The sequence below is a fragment of the Entelurus aequoreus genome, linkage group LG07, assembly GCF_033978785.1.
Source record: "Entelurus aequoreus isolate RoL-2023_Sb linkage group LG07, RoL_Eaeq_v1.1, whole genome shotgun sequence".
NCBI lineage: Eukaryota > Metazoa > Chordata > Actinopteri > Syngnathiformes > Syngnathidae > Entelurus > Entelurus aequoreus.
Window position 1 is genome coordinate 75233033 of NC_084737.1, and position 25062 is coordinate 75258094.

Genomic DNA, 25062 nt, shown 5'->3' on the forward strand with positions numbered 1-25062 from the left:
CATGAGAGGGAACGCTGTTTTTTAATTTGAGCACTGCTGTGATTCGGTTAAAGATAATCATAACATAACATTCTCATATAATCATAACATAACATTCTCATATAATATGTTAATTTGCTTTCTTTAAGTAAAAAAAAAGGTCAAAGACAAAGCTATTCGGTTTCTTGTGAGTATATACACTTCACTGCCGATGTGGGGGGGGGCGCCACCTAAAATCTTGCCTAGGGCGCCAGATTGGTTAGGGCCACCGCTGCTGCTGCTCACTGCTCCCCTCACCTCCCAGGGGGTGATCAAGGGTGATGGGGTCAAATGCAGAGAATAATTTCGCCACACCTAGTGTGTGTGTGACAATCATTGGTACTTTAACTTTACTGTGCAATCTACTAATAAAAGTTTCAATCAATCAAAAAAGTCAACACAGCCACCATTGCCTTAACTAGCTGGCAACGCAATGGCGGGGCTGCTTTGACATACAAGTGTTTTGAGTTAAGAGCAATTAATGGGACGCAGCTGGTGAGTTGAAGTACCGCTGTATATTAAAAATGGACTTTCTATAGTATAGTCCCTTGGGAAGATATTAGATATGTTCCTCCACATGAAATTAGTTGACAAATACCACAATATGTACGTCCATAAACATTCATGAAATGCGTTCAACATTGCAATTAGCAGTTAGCTTACCCGGTTGTGTGAACGTGGCCAGTAAGGAAAGAACTGCCGGCGTAATAATTCCTAAGGAAGGTCATAACAAGAAGCATTATCTACTACTTAAATCACCTTTCTAAAGTTAAAATACTACAATTATACTCAACATTTTTACTTGAAGTGACGCACCGGCCGGCGTTGATTGACGTCTGTCGAGTTGCCTCACGGCCAAATGTATCCCTCCGCGTGACCACTGCACTGTTTCGGCTTGTGGGTGGAACTATTTGATAGGCGGAAGAGCCGCATTACATATTTTAACTGGGTATAGCTTTCAATCCTAAGTGCACAATGCATTGGTGAAAATGATAGCCAAATATGTTGTATGAATTGTTTTAAGAATATAGAAAGTGTTTATGAGTGTGTGTGAAAGTTATTTGATTGAAACTTTTATTAGTAGATTGCACAGTACAGTACATATTCCGTACAATTGACCACTAAATGGTAACACCCCAATAAGTTTTTCAACTTGTTTAAGTCGGGGTACACGTTAATCAATTCATGGTATATTTATAAAGACTAAATGCATATAATATTCATCCATTTTCTACCGCTTGTCCCTTTCAGGGTCACGGGGGGGTCGCTGGAGCCTATCTTAAAAATCATAAATCAGTGTCACTACTTGCTGGAACGCCCATCCATCTTCTTCCGCTTATCCGAGGTCGGGGCACGGGGGCAGCAGCCTAAGCAGGGAAGCCCAGACTTCCCTCTCCCCAGCCACTTTGTCCGGCTCCTCCCGAGGCGTTCCCAGGCCAGCCGGGAGACATAGTCTTCCCAACGTGTCCTGGGTCTTCCCCCGTGGCCTCCTCCCGGTCAGATGTGCCCTAAACACCTCCCTAGGGAGGCGTTCGGGTGGCATCCTGACCAAATGCCCGAACCAACTCATCTGGCTCCTCTCGATATGTAGGAGCAGCAGCTTTACTTTGAGCTCCTCCCGGATGGCAGAGCTTCTCACCGGTATAGCTCGGTTGGTTGAGTGGCCGTGCCAGCAACTTGAGGGTTCTAGGTTCGATCCCCGCTTCCACCTACCTAGTCACTGCCGTTGTGTCCTTGGGCAAGGCACTTTACCCACCTGCTCCCAGTGCCACCCACACTGGTTTAAATGTAACTTAGATATTGGGTTTCACTTTGTAAAAGCGCTTTGAGTCACTAGAGAAAAGCGCTATCCATCCATCCATCTTCTTCCGCTTATCCGAGGTCGGGGCACGGGGGCAGCAGCCTAAGCAGGGAAGCCCAGACTTCCCTCTCCCCAGCCACTTCGTCCAGCTCCTCCCGGGGGATCCCGAGGCGTTCCCAGGCCAGCCGGGAGACATAGTCTTCCCAACGTCTCCTGGGTCTTCCCCCGTGGCCTCCTCCCGGTCAGATGTGCCCTAAACACCTCCCTAGGGAGGCGTTCGGGTGGCATCCTGACCAAATGCCCGAACCACCTCATCTGGCTCCTCTCCATGTGGAGGAGCAGCGGCTTTACTTTGATGGCAGAGCTTCTCACCCCATCTCTAAGGGAGAGCCCCGCCACCCGGCGGAGGAAACTCACTTCGACCACTTGTACCCGTGATCTTGTCCTTTCGGTCATAACCCAAAGCTCATGACCATAGGTGAGGATGGGAATGTAGATCGACCGATAAATTGAGAGCTTTGCCTTCCGGCTCAGCTCCTTCTTCACCACAATGGATCGATACAGCGTCCGCATTACTGAAGACGCCGCACCGATCCGCCTGTCGATCTCACGATCCACTCTTCCCTCACTCGCGAACAAGACTCCTGGGTACTTAAACTCCTCCACTTGGGGCAGGGTCTCCTCCCCGACCCGGAGATGGCACTCCACCCTTTTCCGGGCGAGAACTATGGACTCGGAGGTGCCGATTCTCATCACGCTCGGCTGCGAACCGCCACCCACCAATAACAGAGGACACACTGCACACGATTGGGGGGAAAAACACAACGGTTAGCAACTGAAACTAAGGATTTATTAGTAGACATTCCCTTGTCCATGGATTTACCAAGCTGTCCACAAAATGCTTATACCATCGGCCCACCTAAAATTAAAAACCTCTGGTACAATGTACTCACCCTCTCCCCCCCCCCCAAAAAAAACAGGTTTAAATACTATAAAAATAAATCAATTGCACAAAATGTAATTTTGCATGTGATTACTTTGTGTAACACTCCGTACACAATAGAACATCAACAGCCACATAATAGAGAGAGAGAGAGAAAAAATTAGGACAAAACAAAAAAAAAAGAATATAGGACCTAGAAGGACATTTTCTCAAGTAAAATTCGGAATATGTATTGATGGAAGTGACAGTTGTACCATTTTTTTTTTTTTTTTGCCGTGTTAACAGTGCAAACTACACAAACGTCTAAACAATGCACTGGAGTAGTGTTTGTCTACCTGTGTATTTTAAGCTCACAAAAACAAGGGGAGCAACGTTGGCGGATGTAACAAGCATCGAGACAATTTGGTTAATAAGTGCTTTGAAAAACAAAGTGGCCAAAATAGCACATTTTTAACAGTGACGGGTCGGCTGCAACAAAAGGGATTTTTAAACAACTACTACTATACAGTCGGCACAAAAGCTGTCAACAATCATGATTTCTTTTTTCTTTGCACTAACATTCACAAGGAATGGACTATAAACTCTGTGTGCTGCAGAATTGATGCCCTTAACATCCTACTAGTCTAAAGTAGACTATTTACACAGCATGTTAACGTTAGTCAATGTCAAGGGGTTTACGTTGTGCGTAATATGGCTTGAAAGGGTCTGTTTATATTAATATAATCGTTCATTACTCGCTCATTTTGGATTATTGTGCATGTTTCGCCACTTTATGACACTGTAACATCGTGAATAATTGGTAAAAATGGACATTGTTTATTTCCGCAGTGGAACCTCCAATGGCAAACCACCACCAAAATTTGGAGTTCAACCAAATTTTCTGGACTAATATTCAACTAGTCAATCAAAATGTCTACCATCACCTAAATGTGTCACACCACCAGTGTGTTTATTTTTTTAATTTTTTGTTTTTTTGTGACGCCACCACAATAACTTTCATTTTGAAAGGGTGATAATAACCGTGCAACCGAAGATTGTGAAAAATATCAATTAGGCACAATTGTAATTACGGAATCAGATGCTATGGTAAAGAGCATGTAGCTAATGCCTAGCATTAAAATGAGAAGCTTTCCAACAAATACCTTCAAAGAGTAGTTTGGATCCAGTTTAGCTTTATTGTAGAATATTTATTCTTTTGACTTGTTAGACAGTTAGGAATGTTAAAATGATACTTGAAAAATGTCCTGAAATGATTGAATTCACTTCTTTGGAGGTTCCACTGGATTACATGTTGGAGTTTGTGTGATTTTCTTTTCAGCTCAACTTCAATGTATAATAAATGACACCTCGTGAGATGCTCTGTGACATACAGCGTGTTGTATTTTTGAGTGATTGTGTCAACCCATGAAGGAGCGCTCACATCTCAAAGATGCTCATGACTCGCTTCCATTACTTCAAGCAACTTCCCTAATAGTGATGTTTTTCCCATCCAGATTGGTTGGTCCGTGACGTGGAGAAATAAGTATGGATGCGCGACAGATAGATGTTTTTCGGGGAGAACAGTCACACATGTAAGGCGTAAAATCCTTATTGAAGGAAGACGAGAGGGAGTGGACGAGGAGACTTGTGGCCTCTTTGCAAGTTAAATGATGAAGGCTTTAGTTCTTGGCGAGTCCCTCCAAGGGTTGACAAGGTCCGATGTTTGTCGGCTTTAGAAAGGCGGAGCAGGAAAAAAAAGGCCAAGGCAAACGGACCATCAGTAGATATCAGGCAGGTTGTTGTAGTTTCTGTTGAAGTAACCACCAGAGTAGATCCAGTCCTGAGAGCCGGTGCACGGGTTGGTGCCAGTTTGGAACCACCTTCAAACAAAAATCACAGCAGGATAAGACAAGTAAGATATTTACAGTTGTGCTCAATAGTTTACATACCCTGGGAGAATTTATGATTTCTTGGCCATTCTTCAGAGCAGGGGTCACCAACGCGGTGCCCGCGGGCACCAGGTAGCCCGTAAGGACCAGATGAGTAGCCCGCTGGCCTGTTCTAAAAATAGCTCAAATAGCAGCACTTACCAGTGAGCTGCCTCTATTTTTTTTAAATTTTATTTATTTACTAGCAAGCTGGTCTCGCTTTGCCCGACATTTTTAATTCTAAGAGAGACAAAACTCAAATAGAATTTGAAAATCCAAGAAAATATTTTAAAGACTTGGTCTTCACTTGTTTAAATTCATTAATTTTTTTACTTTGCTTCTTATAACTTTCAGAAAGACAATTTTAGAGAAAAAATACAACCTTAAAAATGATTTCAGGATTTTTAAACACATATACCTTTTTAACTTTTAAATTCCTTCCTCTTCTTTCCTGACAATTTAAATCAATGTTCAAGTAAATTTATTGTTTTTATTGTAAAGAATAATAAATACATTTTAATTTAATTCTTCATTTTAGCTTCTGTTTTTTCGACAAAGAATATTTGTGAAATATTTCTTCAAACTTATTATGATTAAAATTTTAAAAAAATATTCTGGCAAATCTAGAAAATCTGTAGAATCAAATTTAAATATTTTTTCAAAATCTTTTGAATTTATTTAAAAAATTTTGTTCTGGAAAATCTAGAAGAAATAATGATTTGTCTTTGTTAAAAATATAGCTTGGTCCAATTTGTTATATATTCTAACAAAGTGTAGATTGGATTTTAACCTATTTAAAACATGTCATCAAAATTCTAAAATGAATCTTAATCAGGAAAAATTACTAATGATGTTCCATAAATTATTTTTTAAATTTTTTCAAAAAGATTCGAATCAGCTAGTTTTTCTCTTCTTTTTTTCGGTTGAATTTTGAATTTTAAAGAGTCGAAATTGAAGATAAACTATGTTTCAAAATTTAATTGTCATTTTTTTCGTGTTTTCTCCTCTTTTAAACCGTTCAATAAAGTGTAAATATCGTTAATTATTAATATAAACATAGAGTTAAAGGTAAATTGAGCAAATTGGCTATTTCTGGCAATTTATTTAAGTGTGTATCAAACTGGTAGCCCTTCGCATTAATCAGTACCCAAGAAGTAGCTCTTGCTTTCAAAAAGGTTGGTGACCCCTGCTTCAGAGAATATTAATGATAACACAAAAACCTTTCTTCCACTCATGCTTAATAGTTGTGTGAAGCTATTTATTGGCAAACAACTGTGTTTACTATTTTTAAATCAAAATGACAAAAGAAAGTACCCAAATGACCCTGATCAAAAGTTTACATACCCCAGTGACTTTGATCTGATAACATGCCATAGAAGTTATGGAAATACATAAAATAGTTGTGTAATTTGGGTGCTAGTAAGGAATCTCGTTTCTTATTCATACCCTAAAAAAATGGAAAACCGTACTTTGCGGAATTATTTACTAAACTTGTATCTAAATTCAGTTTTTGTTAAAAACGAAATTAATAGAATTTTAGTTCCTACAATAAAAGAGAGCAAGATAATCTGGAGCGAGCAGAGAACTCTCTGAGAGGAGCCTCACTGAAACTCAGAGGCTTTGATCAATAACGTGTGTTATTGTACGCGTGTGTTTGTGTGTGTGTGTGTTTGTGTGTGAGAGTCGAACCGTGTAGACCACTCATCGTTATGCTTGGCTCTCTCCTTTCTGGAAGCTCGCTGTTTATCCTCCAGTCTCTCCTTCTCCTGACTGGCTTCTTCTGTATTAACACAACACACAGTAGCAATGTTACTGACCATAGAATACTGCTTCCTAAGTAGTGGGATGGCTAGTCCTTACCCAGAAAGTCAGGAGTCCTGCTTAAACGTTTCAAACTGAGGTAATTAACTTAACTTGAAAATGATTTTAAGTTGTTGGAGATGTTATCAGCTCATTTTATGAATCTACAGTATTTTGGTCTGTCTGCAGAATGCTGGTGCCATCAACTCATACAGTTGTTTGTCAATTCAGCATTAATGACAGAAAATAACTGAAAACCACTGCCATGGATCGATTAAAACAACTCACCACACACTCAAATACTGAAGAATAACAGTCAAGTGAAGAGGTTTGTGTTGTGTTGGCAGTTGCAACGACGTCCAGCAGATGGCAACATTGTTTAATTTTTTTTACCAATACAATACTAAACAATTTACCCATTTTGCCATTTTCCATGGCTCTGATGTCAGGTCTGAAGCGACAATCCGTGGGTGCCATGGTGGCCTCCATTCCCGGCTCCAGTTCATTGAGAGCCATTGCAAAGTTGGTGAAGTTATACATCTGTTGGACAACCGCATTTGAGAAGCTGTAAGTGTGGTATTGTCTCACATAGATCGCTCCTTTTTTTCCCCTTTTCTTTTCATACCCGAGCAGAATGAGCCGGTCTAGAATCTATCCTCCACAGCAGAGTACTTCCTGGTACAACCGATACCGTCTCTTGGACCTCTGGCATGTCATCCGCGTCATCATTGTCCGATCTCGCTTGTTCTTCCTGAAAATAAATGTTATTCATTAAATTATTTTTCCGAATTTCACTTTAATTACCCTTTCTATTATGAATGTGATCATAGGGAAGGATTACTAATCAACTGACATGTTTGTGCTTCTTATCTCCTTTCTTCTCAGACTTCTTGTGGGCCTCGTAGGCCTGAGGGTCAATGCTCCACATGCACTCTGTCCACTTCCCATAGATGACACAATACTTCTTTTTACTGGAGCACCGCAAAGAAAGAGCGACAGAGGACAAGGACAAAACAAATAAGTCGATTACAAAGAAAGAGGAATGCCTGGAACAACATTCTCAGAATTGCATCTCATGGGGAAATAGTCTTAGTGTGGGTGACACAATTATCAAGGCTAACCTCTTATCCTGGATGTATCCCTCCACTTTGTGCAGCTCTTTGCCAAACATGCCACAGGGCTTGAAATTCAACACACACTTGTCTCCAGTGCTGTGGGGAAGAAAAGCAAAAGCACTTAACATCTCTCAGCAAACTTTTACAAAGCTGAAACCTGCTACTAAATAGCGATGGACAGCGTCGGTTTATCTTTGCCGAGATCAAGATCAAGATATGATAAAACAAGAGATTTTGCATTTGTTTCACTCTGTATCCAGTACAATATTACTAAAGGTTTGATAGGTCATAACAGACCTGTTGAAGAAATTATAAGAGTACTACACCTACTAATTTTAAAATGTTAATTAAACTTTGTGTTATTTTTACTCGGTGTTAGTATCAGCAGCGGTTTCTATTTACATTGTGCTTTATTTTTCAAATGTTCACTGTTTTTATGGTTTAAAAATGGCCCACAGGCTGGACTTTTTTTATATATATATATATATATATATATATATATATATATATATATATATATATATATATATATATATATATATATATATATATATATATATATATATATATACACACACACTACTGTTCAAAAGTTTGGGGCCACATTGAAATGTCCTTATTTTTGAAGGAAAAGCACTGTACTTTTCAATGAAGATAACTTTAAACTAGTCTTAACTTTAAAGAAATACACTCTATACATTGCTAATGTGGTAAATGACTATTCTAGCTGCAAATGTCTGGTTTTTGGTGCAATATCTACATAGGTGTATAGAGGCCCATTTCCAGAAACTATAACTCCAGTGTTCTAATGGTACAATGTGTTTGCTCATTGGCTCAGGAGGCTAATTGATGGTTAGAAAACCCTTGTGCAATCATGTTCACACATCTGAAAACAGTTTAGCTCGTTACAGAAACTACAAAACTGACCTTCCTTTGAGCAGATTGAGTTTCTGGAGCATCACATTTGTGGGGTCAATTAAACGCTCAAAATGGCCAGAAAAAGAGAACTTTCATCTGAAACTCGACAGTCTATTCTTGTTCTTAGAAATGAAGGCCCAAACTTTTGAACGTTAGTATATATATATATATATATATATATATATATATATATATATATATATATATATATATATATATATATATATATATATATATATATATATAAAAATTAGTGAGCAATTAGTGTTGCTCACTAATTAAAAATTGTGTATGTGTGTATATATATATATATATATATATATATATATATATATATATATATATATATATATATATATATATATATATATATATATATATATATATATATGATTTGCACACTCTAACCTACCTACAGCACAATAGGGGTAATTTTGCCTTTAAATTTGATCAGTTATTATCCAATCCTGGAATAAGTTACCGATACACATTAGAGACTGTGATAACTATCCACTTTTCAAAAAAAAAACTTAAACACTGGCTAAAAATAAATCAGACATGAACCCATTAAACCATTAAACACTGTGTCCAGACTTCAGCCCGTTCCAGTGGGCTTCTGGCCAGCGTATTTGAAGCTGTGAGTGAATTGTCTGTCCTGGTCTATTGTCTTGTACTTGTGTATTGCAACTGTTTGTCTTGTCTGTTTTATGAAGTCTTACCTATTTGGTTCTTATTTCTGTCATCGTGGTTTTAAAGTCTTATGTGTCTCACTGTGTTATTTAAGAAACCTGCCTTGGGACTACGGCCGAAAATGAGCATTTATGATAAGTCCGGTGCATTTACAGTTTATTCAAGTGTTGATTAATGTGCACTGTCCCAATTAAATAAATGTAAAAAAAAATGTAAAAAATTTAGAGCATGTTTTACTATTATTAGATTTAGTGGTGTGATGTCATATTCCTCATAGGTGCATTGAGCAGCCCAAGACAAAATGCATACCGTATGAAAAATGATTGACCTAATTGGTGGGTTGGTTATGTAATGCAAAACTACGGCCCGTGGGCCAAGTGCACCCTGCTAGCATGTTCATTTTGACCCGCGGAGCCGCAGATTTAATTTCAAATATCTGACAGTGTGATTGCTGAGAATTTTCCACCATCTTGTAGACATGGTGAGTATTTCACATTGAAGACCGTGAGATGCACTTTGTGGTGCACATAGCACAGCATTTTTATATATTACCCAATCCAAATAACCTTTACCAATCAAATAAACTAACTCAAAAAGTCAACACACATGGTCACACATAACACAACCTGCTCACTGAACTTTGTGGATTGTAAAAAAAATGTGTCCATAATTCAAAAGTACACCCATTTAAATCCTCTGCACTGCAAGATGGGAAAAATGCAAGCACTTAACCATGTTTGGCGCATTTTAGCTGCTTGATATTTCTGATTGATTACAACATTTTAAGGAGGTCGTCACGGAAGTAAAGTAGGAGTCGACCTTTCACATACTCTTAACATTCAATAATTTTAATTATTAGGAATGTCCGATAATGGCTTTTTGCCGATATCCAATATTCCGATATTGTCCAACTATTTAATTACAGATACCGATATCAACCGATACCGATATCAACCGATACCGTTATCAACCGATACAGATATCAATCGATACCGATATATACAGTCGTGGAATTAAAACATTATTATGCCTAATTTGAACAACCAGGTATTGTGAAGATAAGGTCCTTTTTTAAAAAATTAATAAAATAAAATAAGATAAATACATTAAAAACATTTTCTTGAATAAAAAAGAAAGTAAAACAATATAAAAACAGTTACATAGAAACTAGTAATTAATGAAAATTAGTCAAATTAACTGTTAAATGTTAGTACTATTAGTGGACCAGCAGCACGCACAATCATGTGTGCTTACGGACTGTATCCCTTGCAGACTGTATTGATATATATTGATATATAATGTAGGAACCAGAATATTAATAACAGAAGGAAACAACCCTTTTGTGTGAATGAGTGTAAATGGGGGAGGGAGGTTTTTTGGGTTGGTGCACTAATTGTAAGTGTATCTTGTGTTTTTCATGTTCATTTAATAAAAAATAAAAAAAATATTTTAAAAAAACGATACTGATAATAAAAAAAACGATACCGGTAATTTCGGCAGGCCGATATTATCAGACATCTCTATTAATTATTAATTATATATACATGCAGTCGGGCTTTCGGCCCCCGGCCAAAATTTTTTTAGCCCAATGCAGCCCCCAATTCAGAAAGTTTGGACACCCCTGATGTAATACATTAGTGGTACGCCAAAGAATAACTTGAATAAAGTACAGTGCTTTGTTTCCCTATATTCAAACACATTGTTACTGTTCAAACAGTGTGTAATGTTACAGTGGCCAAAAATATTAAATATACTTGTTAAATAAAACCTCTGCCTTGTTTTTAATGAATACTAGGCCTACTACGCTACTGTATTTTAATGTTGGTCATTATGCTGATACTTGGAGAGCCAAATCACTGCATTAGTGTAAACAATACAAATATTAGAATCATATGCCCACAATTCTTCTTGGACAGACCACTACATTCCTATTAAGTCCAGGTAAAAATGTAGTGTCAAAACTACTTAAAATGAAAAGCTGTTGCTCTTTGTAAGTGTGTGACTATGACAACACAAGCATTGCCAAGCCTTTCTGTATGAATAAAGGATGGTAAATCAAATCTAGTAATTATAAATATTTGATTAGAAGCTTTTTGTATGATATGTTTGAACACAAGGTATATTTGAAAGACTCAGTTCCTTTCATTACGGAGGCAATCAATTCTTAGAAAAATGTTTCACAGGAGTGCAAGTGTCTCCGTACACCATTTCGTCTCTTTAATTACAAAGCTGACACTTGTTACAGTTATTATAACCAGGAAGCAGCCTCGGCTCAATTGTGGATTGGTTTTTACAACAATTTCCTTACAGACTGCACAGGCGTATCTGCTTAATACGAGAACACTGCGCAGCAATAAAGCTGCAAGGTGAGTGGAGTTTACCTGTGGTTGACTATTTCCACTGTGCCGTACTGTTCTATCCACAGTTTGCCCAGGATGATGTTGTGCACACAGCAGTGAGGGTTACTCCAAGTGTATGTCTCATTGTGCCTAGGTCATGAAGAGAAGTAACAGAGACATTAAAAGGGCACAGCGCATTTTTTGGGAATTGTATTCACAATCTATATATTAGACAAGAACACATATGTTTTTCTTTTTTTATGCATTCTAATTCGTAAAATAGGGCAAGTACGAGGCGGCTAACAATGCAGCTAATGGGAGTACTCTATTACGCCTAGAAAGCCCTCTAAAAACATCCAAACCCCGCCAAAAATACTCCATTTACATCTTGTGACCTGCATATTAACCAAGTTTTAGCCATTTTGTTATTATGAGCACAAACAAACTATTCTTTGCGGCATCGTGATCACAGAGAGAAAAAGAGCTTAGGCAGCTACGGTATTGACATATTCAGCTGGTGCATTGTCTCTGAGCTTGTGAAAGTTAATTCTACAATATAAATCATGCCTCTCACCTGTATAGTAAAAGGCTGTGGCCATAAACTGAGAAGTTGGTCAACTTCGACATTAAACTTACACCCGGAGATGGCGGGAAATATGTGAAAAAAAAATATATTATATATATATATATATATAATGCATGAGGATTAGGATTCATTCTTCACCTGAATGGTAAATTATGAACGTCCCATCAGTCGGCATCACAGTAAGAGCAGACATTGTCAAGTGTTGGTTCTATTATGTTAATAGCTTGTATTTCTTGTTTAGCACTTAACAATTCTACTACATGATGCTTAGTGTTTCACTGAAGTTGCATCTGTTTAACACACAACTTCTGAAACTTGTAACTCATCCTTTTTATGTACAGGCTTAAAAATATAAGGTTCTGGGGCCGTACTTATCAAGCTTCTTAGAGTGCCATTTTACACTTAAGTCCTGAGAATTTGCGAAATTTAGTCCTACTCTCAAACTTAAGAATAAAAGCTTTTTATCAACGTTCTTAAGTCTAAGAATCACTCCTACTCTCCACGATATTTAAGAGACCTTCAGAGGTGTCTTAAGTGGTTAGGAGTTGCCAGCAGGGGATGGCACTGAGGCAAGAGAGACGTGCGCGAACGTTCAGGGAACGGAACAATGTTTTTTGTTTTTTTGATGACGAGCAGCTGATCAAACGGTATCGTTTAGACAGAGCGGATATTATTTTTGTCACAGATTTAATACTTTTCGATTCTTTGTTGATTTCTGCATGTGTCTGCAGTGGGCTAGTATATATAGAGCCACCCACACCAGTTTCAAATTAGTTGCCTAATTAATGAATTGGAAAGAAAATGTTATGACAGTAGCGTATGTGTGTGGCCGTGAGGTGAGTGACGTCAGTGAGTGTGTGGGCAAGAGAAGAGAGGGAGCGGTAGCGTGAGTGCCGCCGGGAACTAGTTTGTTTTGTATTATTTTGTAGATTATTGTCAAAATTTACACTCCCATTGTCCACTTAAATATTTCCAAGATATTTCTTTATTCTTAGACAACGGATTCCCTTCCGTGATTGGTCAATTCTATGGACACAGAAATGACGTCACCTAAAATTCCGTTTACGACACATAGTAATGTCGTAATTCAGCTCTGAGTGTGACACTTAAGATTCAGTCCTACACTTCGCTGAAAGTGTGAGTAAGACGCTTGATAACTAACTTTTAAGTGCAGCTTTCAGCGAAGAATTTATTTACTCTTAAGTCAACTCTTAGCAGACTTCTTAGGAGTAATTCTAAGAAGCTTGATAAGTACGGCCCCTGGATCATAAATATTCCCAAAGTAGGGTTGTACGTTATACTGGTACTAATAAAGTACTGCCGTACTAATGAATTAAAAGCGATACTATACTGCCTTTGAAAAATACCGGTACTTCTTTTTTCATCTGCATGCTGCCATTCGGCGGTGACGTACAGAGCAGAGGCGCATGATGTTTACTGTGTCAAAACGCACACATAAAGTGCATACAAGCAGAAACAATGTGAAAAGGGAGTATAGCAAAAAACGGCTATCCTAGTGGTTAATCAAGAGGGTGCGTGAAGCGCAATATGGTATTTGCGCTTTAAAAAAATCGATAAAGGTGACGCTTTAAACACGGAAGCGCTACACTGCAAGCTCTGCTTTAAAACATGCCTCGCCAAAGGTGGCTTTAAAGTATTACCTTTGTATCAAACTTAGGTACATATATAAATAACAAGCAATTAAAACTGCACAACTCTCTCGTTTGAATCACATATTAAGAGTGTTACTAAAACGGCCTTCTTTCATCTCCGTAATATCGCTAAAATTCGTTCTATTTTGTCCACTAGCGACACTGAGATCATTATTCATGTGTTCATTACGTCTCGTCTCGATTACTGTAACGTATTATTTTCGGGTCTCCCTATGTCTAGCATTAAAAGATTACAGTTGGTACAAAATGCTGCTGCTAGACTTTTGACAAGAACAAGAAAGCTTGATCATATTACGCCTATACTGTATATACCTTTATATATACCTATTAGGGCTGCAACTAACGATTAATTTGATAATCGATTAATCTGTCGATCATTACTTCGATTAATCGATTAATAATCGGATAAAAGAGACCAACTACATTTCTATCCTTTCCAGTATTATATTGAAAAAAAACAGCATACTGGCACCATACTTATTTTGATTATTATTTCTCTGCTGTTTGTACATGTTGCAGTTTATAAATAAAGTTTATTTAAAAAAAAAAAAAAAAAAAATTGCCTCTGCGCATGCGCATAGCATAGATCCAACAAATCGATGACTAAATTAATCGCCAACTATTTTTATAATCGATTTTAATCGATTTAATCGATTAGTTGTTGCAGCCCTAATACCTATACTGGCTCACCTGCACTGGCTTCCAGTGCACTTGAGATGCGACTTCAAGGTTTTACTACTTACGTATAAAATACTACACGGTCTAGCTCCATCCTATCTTGCTGATTGTATTGTACCATATGTCCCGGCAATAAATCTGCGTTCAAAGTACTCCGGCTTATTAGTGATTCCCAGAGCCAAAAAAAAGTCAGCGGGCTATAGAGCGTTTTCTATTCGGGCTCCAGTACTCTGGAATGCCCTCCCGGTAACAGTTAGAGATGCTACCTCAGTCGAAGCATTTAAGGCCCATCTTAAAAGTAATTTGTATACTCTAGCTTTTAAATAGACCCCCCTTTTAGACCAGTTGATCTGCCGTCTCTTTTCAGCACAGATGACGCGCTAGCTGTTCAAATTCGGGACCCGGGATGGACCACTCATCTGTGCATCAGTTGATGACGTCTCTGCGCTGCTGTCTTGCCTCCACCCAAGACGATCTCCGGCTGGCACCACTATGGACTGGACTCTCACACTATGATCTAGATCCACTCGACGTCCATTGCACCGGTCGCCCAGGGGGGGGGGGGTCCCCACATCTACGGTCCCCTCCAAGGTTTCTCATTGTCATCCCATTGGGTTGAGTTTTTTCTTGCCCTGATGTGGAATCTGAGCCGAGGATGTCGTGGCTTGTGCAGCCCTTTCAGACACTCGTGATTTAGGGCTATATCAGTGGTTCTTAACCTGGGTTCGATCGAACCCTAGGGGTTCGGTGAGTCGATCTCAGGGGTTCGGCGGAGGTCAAAACACACCCGACTCATCGTGTAAATAAAAACTTCTCACTATCGGCGTATTACGGATACGGCAACAGCAGAAGTCACACTGATTTGCAGGCGTATCATTTGTTGTGAGTTTATGCACTGTGTTGGTTTTGTTCTTTGAACAAGGTGATGTTCATGCACGGTTCATTTTGTGCACCAGTAAAAAAACATGGGAACACTTTAGTATGGGAACATATTCACCATTAATTAGTTGCTTATTAACATGCAAATTAGTAACATATTGGCTCTTAACTAGTTATTATTAAGTACTTATTAATGCCTTATTCGGCATGGCCTTATTATAACCCTAACCCTCTAACCCTGCCCCTAACCCTAACCAAATAACTCTAAATTAAGTCTTTGTTACTTACAATATGTTCCCCATACTAAAGTGTTACCAAAAACATATAACTTTGTCTTGAATTTGAAAAAAAAACATTTTATTTTTTACTAAAGAAGGGTTCGGTGAATGCGCATATGAAACTGGTGGGGTTCGGTACCTCCAACAAGGTTAAGAACCACTGGGCTATATAAATAAACTTTGAATGGTTGATTGATTGATGACAAGGAGTTTAAAAACACAGGGGGTAATAATATAGTTAACTATCTCCTCTGCTGTGCACATACAGATAAGTAGACGCTCACACAGATGGTTGGCTTGTAGCCAAAAATTAGCACAGTCAAAACCGCCCACGTAGCGTAAATTAATGCGAATAAAATGACTAAATGTCATAACAAATTTCTATAATTTGTGCTTTATCTTTAACAATGTGTGTTTTACTTGCTAAATGTTTTATCTGTGTAGTTTTATCCATAGTATTGTTTTTTAGTATTTACTAATGATTGCATTTGTCTTAAGCCAGACCAAGAGTGGCAACCATAAACATGAAGCATTTAATACAATGTCAATAAAGCTTTCTATTAAACCTACTGTAATCCTACATTATGGCAGGCTATATGTAATATATACTTGTAAATTGTTCTTTGAGTGCAATAGGAAACATGTTTAATGTATCATACGATTTTCTGTTAAATTAAGCCAATAGGACATTTTTTGTGGTGCCCTTTGTTGTGAAAAGTATCAATATAAAGCTTGGCACCTGTACCAAAATTTTGGTATTGGGACAACGCTATCCCAAAGTAATCGAGTTGTCGCTCAGAAAGTCTGTCAAGAGTACTAGTGTTGTTTTTGAAGGGAAAAGCAAACATTGTGATGCTTCAGTGAAATTTAAATGTCACCGTATGGTCAAAATTACACAAATATGTAAATATTACATGTTATAATGAATGTGCCTGTTACTATATTACATATATACTTACAGCGTGTATATAAAATGTTGATGGAGGTTTTTGGATGTTTTTAGAGTGCTTTATAGCGGAATAAAGCGACTCCCATTGGTTCCATTGTTAGCTGACTTTTGCTAATGTTTATTTACGAGTTAGAGTGCATAAAAAAAGAAAAACGTGTGTTTGTCTTACATAAAGATTGTGAATCATAGGCAAAAAAATTTAAAAGTGCCTTTAGATAGAAGAAACCAAGGAAGAGTGTTGAAGAGGAAAATGGACAAGAAATTACTCACTTAAGAATCTCTAGTGTGATGGTCCCTTTAGGCTCTGCTTCAACACTCTTTCCCCAGAATTTGAGTTTGGGGTAGATGGAGCCGTGGAAGACAAAGTCTCCAGCCAGGCTCTCGGCATGGAAGGCACTCACTGGGGGATGATGGGATACTTGCTCTGCTATCAGACGGAAACCTTGATCCTCTCTGGAGAGGCAGGGAGGCACATGAAGGATAAACATACTGGTAAAAACACACATACATGTGTGTGTGTGTGTGTGTGTGTGTGTGTGTGTGTGTGTGTGTGTGTGTGTGTGTGTGTGTGTGTGTGTGTGTGTGTGTGTGTGTGTGTGTGTGTGTGTGTGTGTGTGTGTGTGTGTGTGTGCGCGTGTGTACCTGCTAAGTTCATAAGTCTCTCCCAGTAGAGGGTTGAAGGGTTTTCCAGTTCGCTCCCACTGAGACGCAACAGCTGACACAGCAAAGGCAGCCACTGCCTGAGGAAACACAATTAGGCTCCATTAGTTGTTATTCTGCTACTTTATTATCACGCAACTAGAGATGTCCGATAATATCGGTCTGCCGATGTTATCGGCCGATAAATGCGTTAGAATGTAATATCGGGAAATTATCGGTATCGGTTTTTTTATTATCAGTATCGGTTTGTTTTTTTTGGTTTTCTTTTTTTTGTTTTTTTTATTAAATCCACATAAAAAACACAAGATACACTTACAATTAGTGCACCAACCCAAAAAACCTCCCTCCCCCATTTACACTCATTCACACAAAAGGGTTGTTTCTTTCTGTTATTAATATTCTGGTTCCTACATTATATATCAATATATATCAATACAGTCTGCAAGGGATACAGTCCGTAAGCACACATGATTGTGCGTGCTGCTGGTCCACTAATAATACTAACCTTTAACAGTTAATTTTACAAATTTTCATTAATTACTAGTTTCTATGTAACTGTTTTTATATTGTTTTACTTTCTTTTTTATTCAAGAAAATGTTTTTAATTTATTCATCTTATTTTATTTGATTCATTTTTTTAAAAAGTACCTTATCTTCACCATACCTGGTTGTCCAAATTAGGCATAATAATGTGTTAATTCCACGACTGTATATATCGGTTGATATCGGTATCGGTTGATATCGGTATCGGTAATTAAAGAGTTGGACAATATCGGCATATCGGATATCGGCAAAAAGCCATTATCGGACATCCCTACATGCAACCACTGCTTATAGTTGTCCCAATACAGGTACCAAAATGTATTTCGATATTTTAAATAAAGGGGACCACAAAAACGGCATTATTGGCTTTATTTTAACAAAAAAATCTTACGATATACCGTATTTTTCGGACTATGAGTCGCTCCGGAGTATAAGTCGCACTGGCCGAAAATGCATAATAAAGAAGGAAAAATACATATATAAGTCGCACTGGAGTATAAGTCGCATTTTTTGGGGAAATTTATTTGATAAAATCCAACACCAAGAATAGACATTTGAAAGGCAATTTAAAATAAATAAAGAATAGTGAACAACAGGCTGAATAAGTGTACGTTATATGAGGCATAAATAACCAACTGAGAACGTGCCTGGTATGTTAACGTAACATATTATGTTAAGAATCATTCTAATAACTATAACATATAGAACATGCTATACGTTTACCAAACAATCTGTCACTCCTAATCGCTAAATCCCATGAAATCTTATACGTCTAGTCTCTTACGTGAATGAGCTAAATAATATTATTTGATATTTTACGGTAATGTGTTAATAATTTCACACATAAGTCGCTCCTGCGTATAAGTCGCACCCCCGGCCAAACTATGAAAAAAACTGCGACTTATAGTCCGAAAAATACGGTATGTTTAATGTACACTAGTAACGTTTCGAAAAACGTAGTCTTTTAGTAGTAAGTAAGCAAACAAAGGCTCCTAATTTGGCTGCTGACATATGCAGTAACATATTGTTTCATTTTTCATTCTATTATTTTGTCAAATTTGAGGGACACGTAAATGATGGAAAATGTATTATTAATCTACTTGTTAATTGACTGTTAATATCTGGTTATTTGTTTTAACATGTTCCAACTACACTTCTGTTAAAATAAAATAAACACTTATTCTTCTGTAGCTTGGATGCTTTACATTAGTTTTGGATGGTACCACAAATCCGATCGATCTGATACCAAGTAGTTACAGGATCATACAATGGTCATATTTAAAGTCCTCATGTGTCCACAGACGTATTTTTTGAGTTAACATAATATTATTTTTTTTATTTTTTTTTAAAAGGAAAAAAAACATTTTGTGATGATAGAAAATATCGATGTAATCATAGTGGTAGGACTGGGCGATATGTATCGTCATATCGCCCAGCACGACATAGTGGTATCGACTAGATATGCTCTTGTACTTGGTATCATTACTAGAGGTGGGGGAAATAATAGATTTTTAGATGCATCGCAATTCGGACACAAACGATTATAAAATCGATTAGTAAATGTCAATTGATTTAATTATTGTGAATAAAGTAATGCAGACAGTTCTAAAATTTGTCTGACTGCAGTGAGCCACCTCACTGAGAGATCCAACCGGCTCCTTTATTATAGGGTACTTTGATTCCAGTTTTGCACACATTTCCATGAATTTAATAAACATAAGTCAACTGTTTTTTATAAGTTGCAAGTGGTAAACACTTATTTAGTGAAACAAAAAGAAATGTAAAACTGCATCAATATACATCCATTAAAGATGCATCAATAATCGATTTTTAATCGAATCATAGCTGCATAATCGTAATTGAATCATAAGGTGGCTATAGATTCCCACCTCTAATCATCACAGTGGATGTCAGGTGGAGCTCCACAAATGGCATTTGTTTACATTAAGGAGCGCTAGCTTGTTGTTAGCGGTGAGCTATTGTATCCTATGGTGTGTAGTGACGTATGTTTAGCTATTCCTTGTCCTGCAGGGATGATACTAGGGCTGGGCGATATATCGATATACTCGATATTTCACGAGTTTGTCTCTGTGCGATATAGAAAATGCTGTGATATTCGAGTATATGTTCTCACGCAGTTGCTTTTAGCTGCAAGCATTACACTACAGGCTCTTCCCACTCTTTCTAGTCTCTCCTTCTCACAGAGACTTAAACAAGCGCACCTTCTTACATACGTCACATACGTATAGGCCCTCGCGGAGCAGAGAGGTAGCAGCATGGGTAACGTTAGCTGTGGTACGAGTGGTAATACGAGAGAAAGAAGGTGCCAATCTGGTAACAAATGAAAGAAGAATTAATTCCCAAGAAAAACAGCAGGAGGGTCCATCGTCTGGCGGTGGTTTGGCTTCAAGTGGGAATATGTTAAACAGACAACCGTAATTTGTCAAGTGTGGGGCAAAAACGTTGCTACAAAAAGTAGCATTACTGCTAATATGTAGCATCATTTGAAAAGTCACCTGCTAGAGAATGAAGAGTGCTTACTCCGCATGTCAACATCTCCGTTCGGTGCCACACCAACAAAATGCCGAGGCAACCATTTCCACATCAACACCATATGAAAAAAAGAGTCCACGACATAAGGAGATAACGTCCGCCGGAAGCTACCACATAGCGAAGGACGTACACTATTTGATTTCCTATTATGCAGCTCATTTTTATTTGACACTTATTGAAATATCTTGTGTGACACCAACATCTATTTAATAATACCACCTTAACATTTGACAACCAAACAATTAAACAAGGAGACTCGGTAAAGAATCTGGGTATTATCTTCGACCCAACTCTCTCGTTTGAGTCACACATTAAGAGTGTTACTAAAACGGCCTTCTTTCATCTCCGTAATATCGCTAAAATTCGTTCCATCTTGTCCACTAGCGACGCTGAGATCATTATTCATGCGTTCGTTACGTCTCGTCTCGATTACTGTAACGTATTATTTTCGGGCCTCCCTATGTCTAGCATTAAAAGATTACAGTTGGTACAAAATGCGGCTGCAAGGCTTTTGACAAAAACAAGAAAGTTTGATCATATTACGCCTATACTGGCTCACTTGCACTGGCTTCCTGTGCACTTAAGATGCGACTTTAAGGTTTTACTACTTACGTATAAAATATTACACGGTTTAGCTCCAGCCTATCTCGCCGATTGTATTGTACCATATGTCCCGACAAGAAATCTGCGTTCAAAGAACTCCGGCTTATTAGTGATTCCCAGAGCCAAAAAAAAGTCTGCGGGCTATAGAGCGTTTTCTATTCGGGCTCCAGTACTCTGGAATGCCCTCCCGGTAACAGTTAGAGATGCTACCTCAGTAGAAGCATTTAAGTCCCATCTTAAAACTCATTTGTATAATCTAGCCTTTAAATAGACCCCCCCTTTTTTAGACCAGTTGATCTGCCGTTTCTTTTCTTCTCTCCTCTTCTCCCCTGTCCCTTGCGAGGGGGAGTTGCACAGGTCCGGTGGCCATGGATGAAGTGCTGGCTGTCCAGAGCCGGGACCCCGGGTGGACCACTAGCCTGTGCATCGGTTGGGGACATCTCTGCGCTGCTGACCCGTCTCCGCTCGGGATGGTTTCCTGTTGGCCCCGCTGTGGACTGGACTCCCGCTGATGTGTTGGATCCACTGTGGACTGGACTTTCACAATATTATGTCAGACCCACTCGACATCCGTTGCTTTCGGTCTCCCCTAGAGGGGGGAGGGGGGGGTTACCCACATATGCGGTCCTCTCCAAGGTTTCTCATAGTCATTCACCGACGTCCCACTGGGGTGAGTTTTTCCTTGCCCGTATGTGGGCTCTGTACCGAGGATGTCGTTGTGGCTTGTACAGCCCTTTGAGACACTTGTGATTTAGGGCTATATAAATAAACATTGATTGATTGATTGATCATTCAAAGTGCACTTTATTTGTTTTAAACTATTGTAGTGGCGTTCTGTACAAAAAGTGCACTTTAATTTAGTGTTGTTTTGATTTGTCATCTTAGTGACATCATGCACTAAAGTGCACTAATAGCTTGTTTTAAAATGTCTCTGACAATCTTGCACTTTCTGTTTTGAAATGATATGAATGTTTGTGCCACTGATTAATAACTGTTTAATAAATACAGTTTTGGTCAATTACAACTTAGTTGTGATTTCCCTCTCTGCATGAAAGTTTAAAATGAGCATATATTAATGAAGTATGAACAAGAATGTTTTAATGTAGACACATAGAATGATCATACTGCTGTGATTATATGCATCAAGTGTTCATTCAGGGCTAAGGCAAAATATCGCGATATATATCGTGTCTCGTGACATGGCCTAAAAATATTGAGATATTAAAAAAGGCCATATCGCCCAGCCCTAGATTATACTTGTAAGAAACGTACTTTATTTGTCGCCATAGAGGCGAGGATTAGTGATTTAGAAATAGCTAAAACACTTCTGACTGCGGATGGACGCTAGCCGCTAGCTAGCTAGCCATGTTTTTAAAGCACCTCTTCCTGAGGACGTTTCAGCGTTATAGCTTCACCTTTATCGTTAGTTTTTAAGTCAAAATGCCTCCATTCTCCCCTTTTTGTCTACACACCATGTCTGATTGTAAGTACTTCGTGCATGTGTGTTGCCGAACATGCTCCTCTGCTCGCATAACCAGCAATGACGTGACGACAGCGCGCTGTCATGCCCGAAAAGAAGAAGCAATATAGTACCGTTTTTGATACATTAGTACCGCGGTACTTTATTAGTACCAAAATACCGTACAACCCTACCACTGATGAACAAAGGGGAAATGTGCAATAGTTCCACATTTCCTTTGGATCTATGGAATGTCACCGTTTTACAATACCTGCATGCGCTCTATGGAGTCAGACAGCAAGCAGGCTCTGTTGATGAGGTAGGTGTGCTCCATGTATTCAGTGATTCTCTGCAGGAAGCTGAGAGGCTCGTTGAAGACGACAGGCATCGTGATCTTGGAGAGTTCCTAAAAAAATGTACGAGACCTGATTTAGATACAGCCTTAGGACTGCGTGCCATCCAACATTGCAAAACAGCAGCCCGCACAGACGCAAGTCATCACGTCGTACACCAGTTTAATGCCCACTGAGTTTTACAGCAACATTTTTCTTCCTATTGCTATCATTTTAGAGCAAAGAATTTGTGCTAAGAAATCAGACCATCTCTTACCATTCCGATGCATTTCTTAAGGATACTCCAGACACTAAGACTGCTTCTGGAAAACATGGGGGCAGGTAATGACGTCCTGGAGTGGAAAAAGAGGAAATGATCAAACTTAAACTAAGAAAATAAAGGTATTTATTCAGATTCCCTAGGATTAAAAGATTAAGATGGTAGCTATATCCTGGCTTGTCACAGAGTACAAACACATGTATACTATGTTTTTAAACAGGTTGTCAATCCACCCTGAGTCGACTGGGATATCCTCCAGCTTTTCCATATCATCAAACCGGGTGGGTGGCATAACATAACCCTAGAAAACCCTGTTGTCTGATTATACGACTGGGTCCCAAATCAAAAACTTTTTGCAGCACGGCTCACTGTGTACTGCGCATTTTGACAGTGCTGTCCCAAATCACTTACTGTCGTTAAGCACAATCGCAATACCGTAATTTCCGATCTATAAACCCCAACTTTTTCCCCAGACTTTGAATCCTGCACTTTATATCATGCTATTAGCCTCACATGCGACTAGGGCTGCAACAACTAATCGATTAAATCGATTAAAATCGATCATTAAAATAGTTGCTGATTAATTTAGTCATCGATTCGTTGGATCTATGCTATGCGCAGAGTTTTTTTATGTTTTTTTTTTAATATATATATATATATATATATATATATATATATATATATATATATATATATATATATATATATATATATATATATATATGTATTTATTTATTTAATTTTTTATTATTCTTTTTAATAAACCTTTATTTATAAACTGCAACATTTACAAACAGCTGAGAAACAATAATCAAAATAAGTATGGTGCCAGTATGCTGTTTTTTTTCAATAAAATACTGCAGTGGTTCTCAACCTTTTTTCAGTGATGTACCCCCTGTGAACATTTTTTTAATTCAAGTACCCCCTAATCAGAGCAAAGCATTTTTGGTTGAAAAAAAAAAGAGATTAAAAAGTAAAATACAGCACTATGTCATCAGTTTCTGATTTATTAAATTGTATAACAGTGCAAAATATTGCTCATTTGTTGTGGTCTTTCTTGAACTATTTGGAAAAAAATATATAAAAATAACTAAAAACTTGTTGAAAAATAAACAAGTGATTCAATTATAAATAAAGATTTCTACACATAGATGTAATCATCAACTTAAAGTGCCCTCTTTGGGGATTGTAATAGAGATCCATCTGGATTCATGAACTTAATTCGAAACATTTCTTCACAAAAAAAGAAATCTTTAACATCAATATTTATGGAACACGTCCACAAAAAATCTAGCTGTCAACACTGAATTGTTGCATTTCTTTTCGACAAACATTTAAAAAAAATCTCACGTACCCCTTGGCATACCTTCAAGTACCCCCAGGGGTACGCGTACCCCTATTTGAGAACCACTGAAATACTGGATAGGATAGAAATGTAGTTTGTCTCTTTTATCCGATTATTAATCGATTAATCGAAGTAATAATCGACAGATTAATCAATTATCAAATTAATCGTTAGTTGCAGCCCTACATGCGACCAATAAATTCAGTCTTGTTACATCAAACCAATGAAATCATTGACATGCAATCAAGCGCACTGTGTACTTGGAGAAAACGCGACAAAATGTTAATGACCAGGGCCGACAGCCGAAAACGATTAACCCCATCATAGAAAATGGAGCCGCCGCACTGGACAGAAACCCACAACCAGTGGGCTCCGAAAGTCTGTACCGCTGCGCACGGAAGAAGAAAACACCGCCTCGGGAAGAAAGTTTTGCCGAGTCGCTGCCAGACGATGCAACCCACAGTCCGACACCGAAGAATGTAGCCCAATCACGCAGAAAGAAGAGGACGACGAATGCAGCGCTCACCAGTAGGCTGTAAGAGTGTCTGTCTTTTGTTAAACTTGTGAATGAACACAAGCGACTGTGTAAATATTTCCTGTTTCAAAGAGCACACCTGCAGCTAATAGACATGTGTGCCCAATATATGTACCGTATTTTGCGGACTATAAGTCGCAGTTTTTTTCATAGTTTGGCCGGGGGTGCGACTTATACT

The 25062-nt window shown here is 38.3% G+C and overlaps 1 protein-coding gene across 2 annotated transcripts in view; it reads right to left on the bottom strand.

The window, feature by feature from the left end:
- Positions 1-2840: 2840 nt before the first annotated feature.
- The window catches only part of osbpl2b (oxysterol binding protein-like 2b), a 54776-nt gene continuing 32554 nt past the window's right edge, over positions 2841-25062 (bottom strand). For both annotated transcript variants that reach the window (XM_062054493.1, XM_062054494.1), the window contains 11 exons: positions 23002-23077; positions 22664-22798; positions 17217-17314; positions 16845-17027; positions 11574-11681; positions 7591-7680; positions 7323-7440; positions 7095-7220; positions 6886-7009; positions 6359-6449; positions 2841-4621 (listed from right to left, as the gene is read on the bottom strand). In XM_062054493.1, coding sequence (XP_061910477.1) covers positions 4519-4621; positions 6359-6449; positions 6886-7009; positions 7095-7220; positions 7323-7440; positions 7591-7680; positions 11574-11681; positions 16845-17027; positions 17217-17314; positions 22664-22798; positions 23002-23077 — 1252 coding nt within the window. In that variant the 3' untranslated portion in view covers positions 2841-4518. The remainder of the gene's footprint in view (positions 4622-6358; positions 6450-6885; positions 7010-7094; positions 7221-7322; positions 7441-7590; positions 7681-11573; positions 11682-16844; positions 17028-17216; positions 17315-22663; positions 22799-23001; positions 23078-25062) is intronic.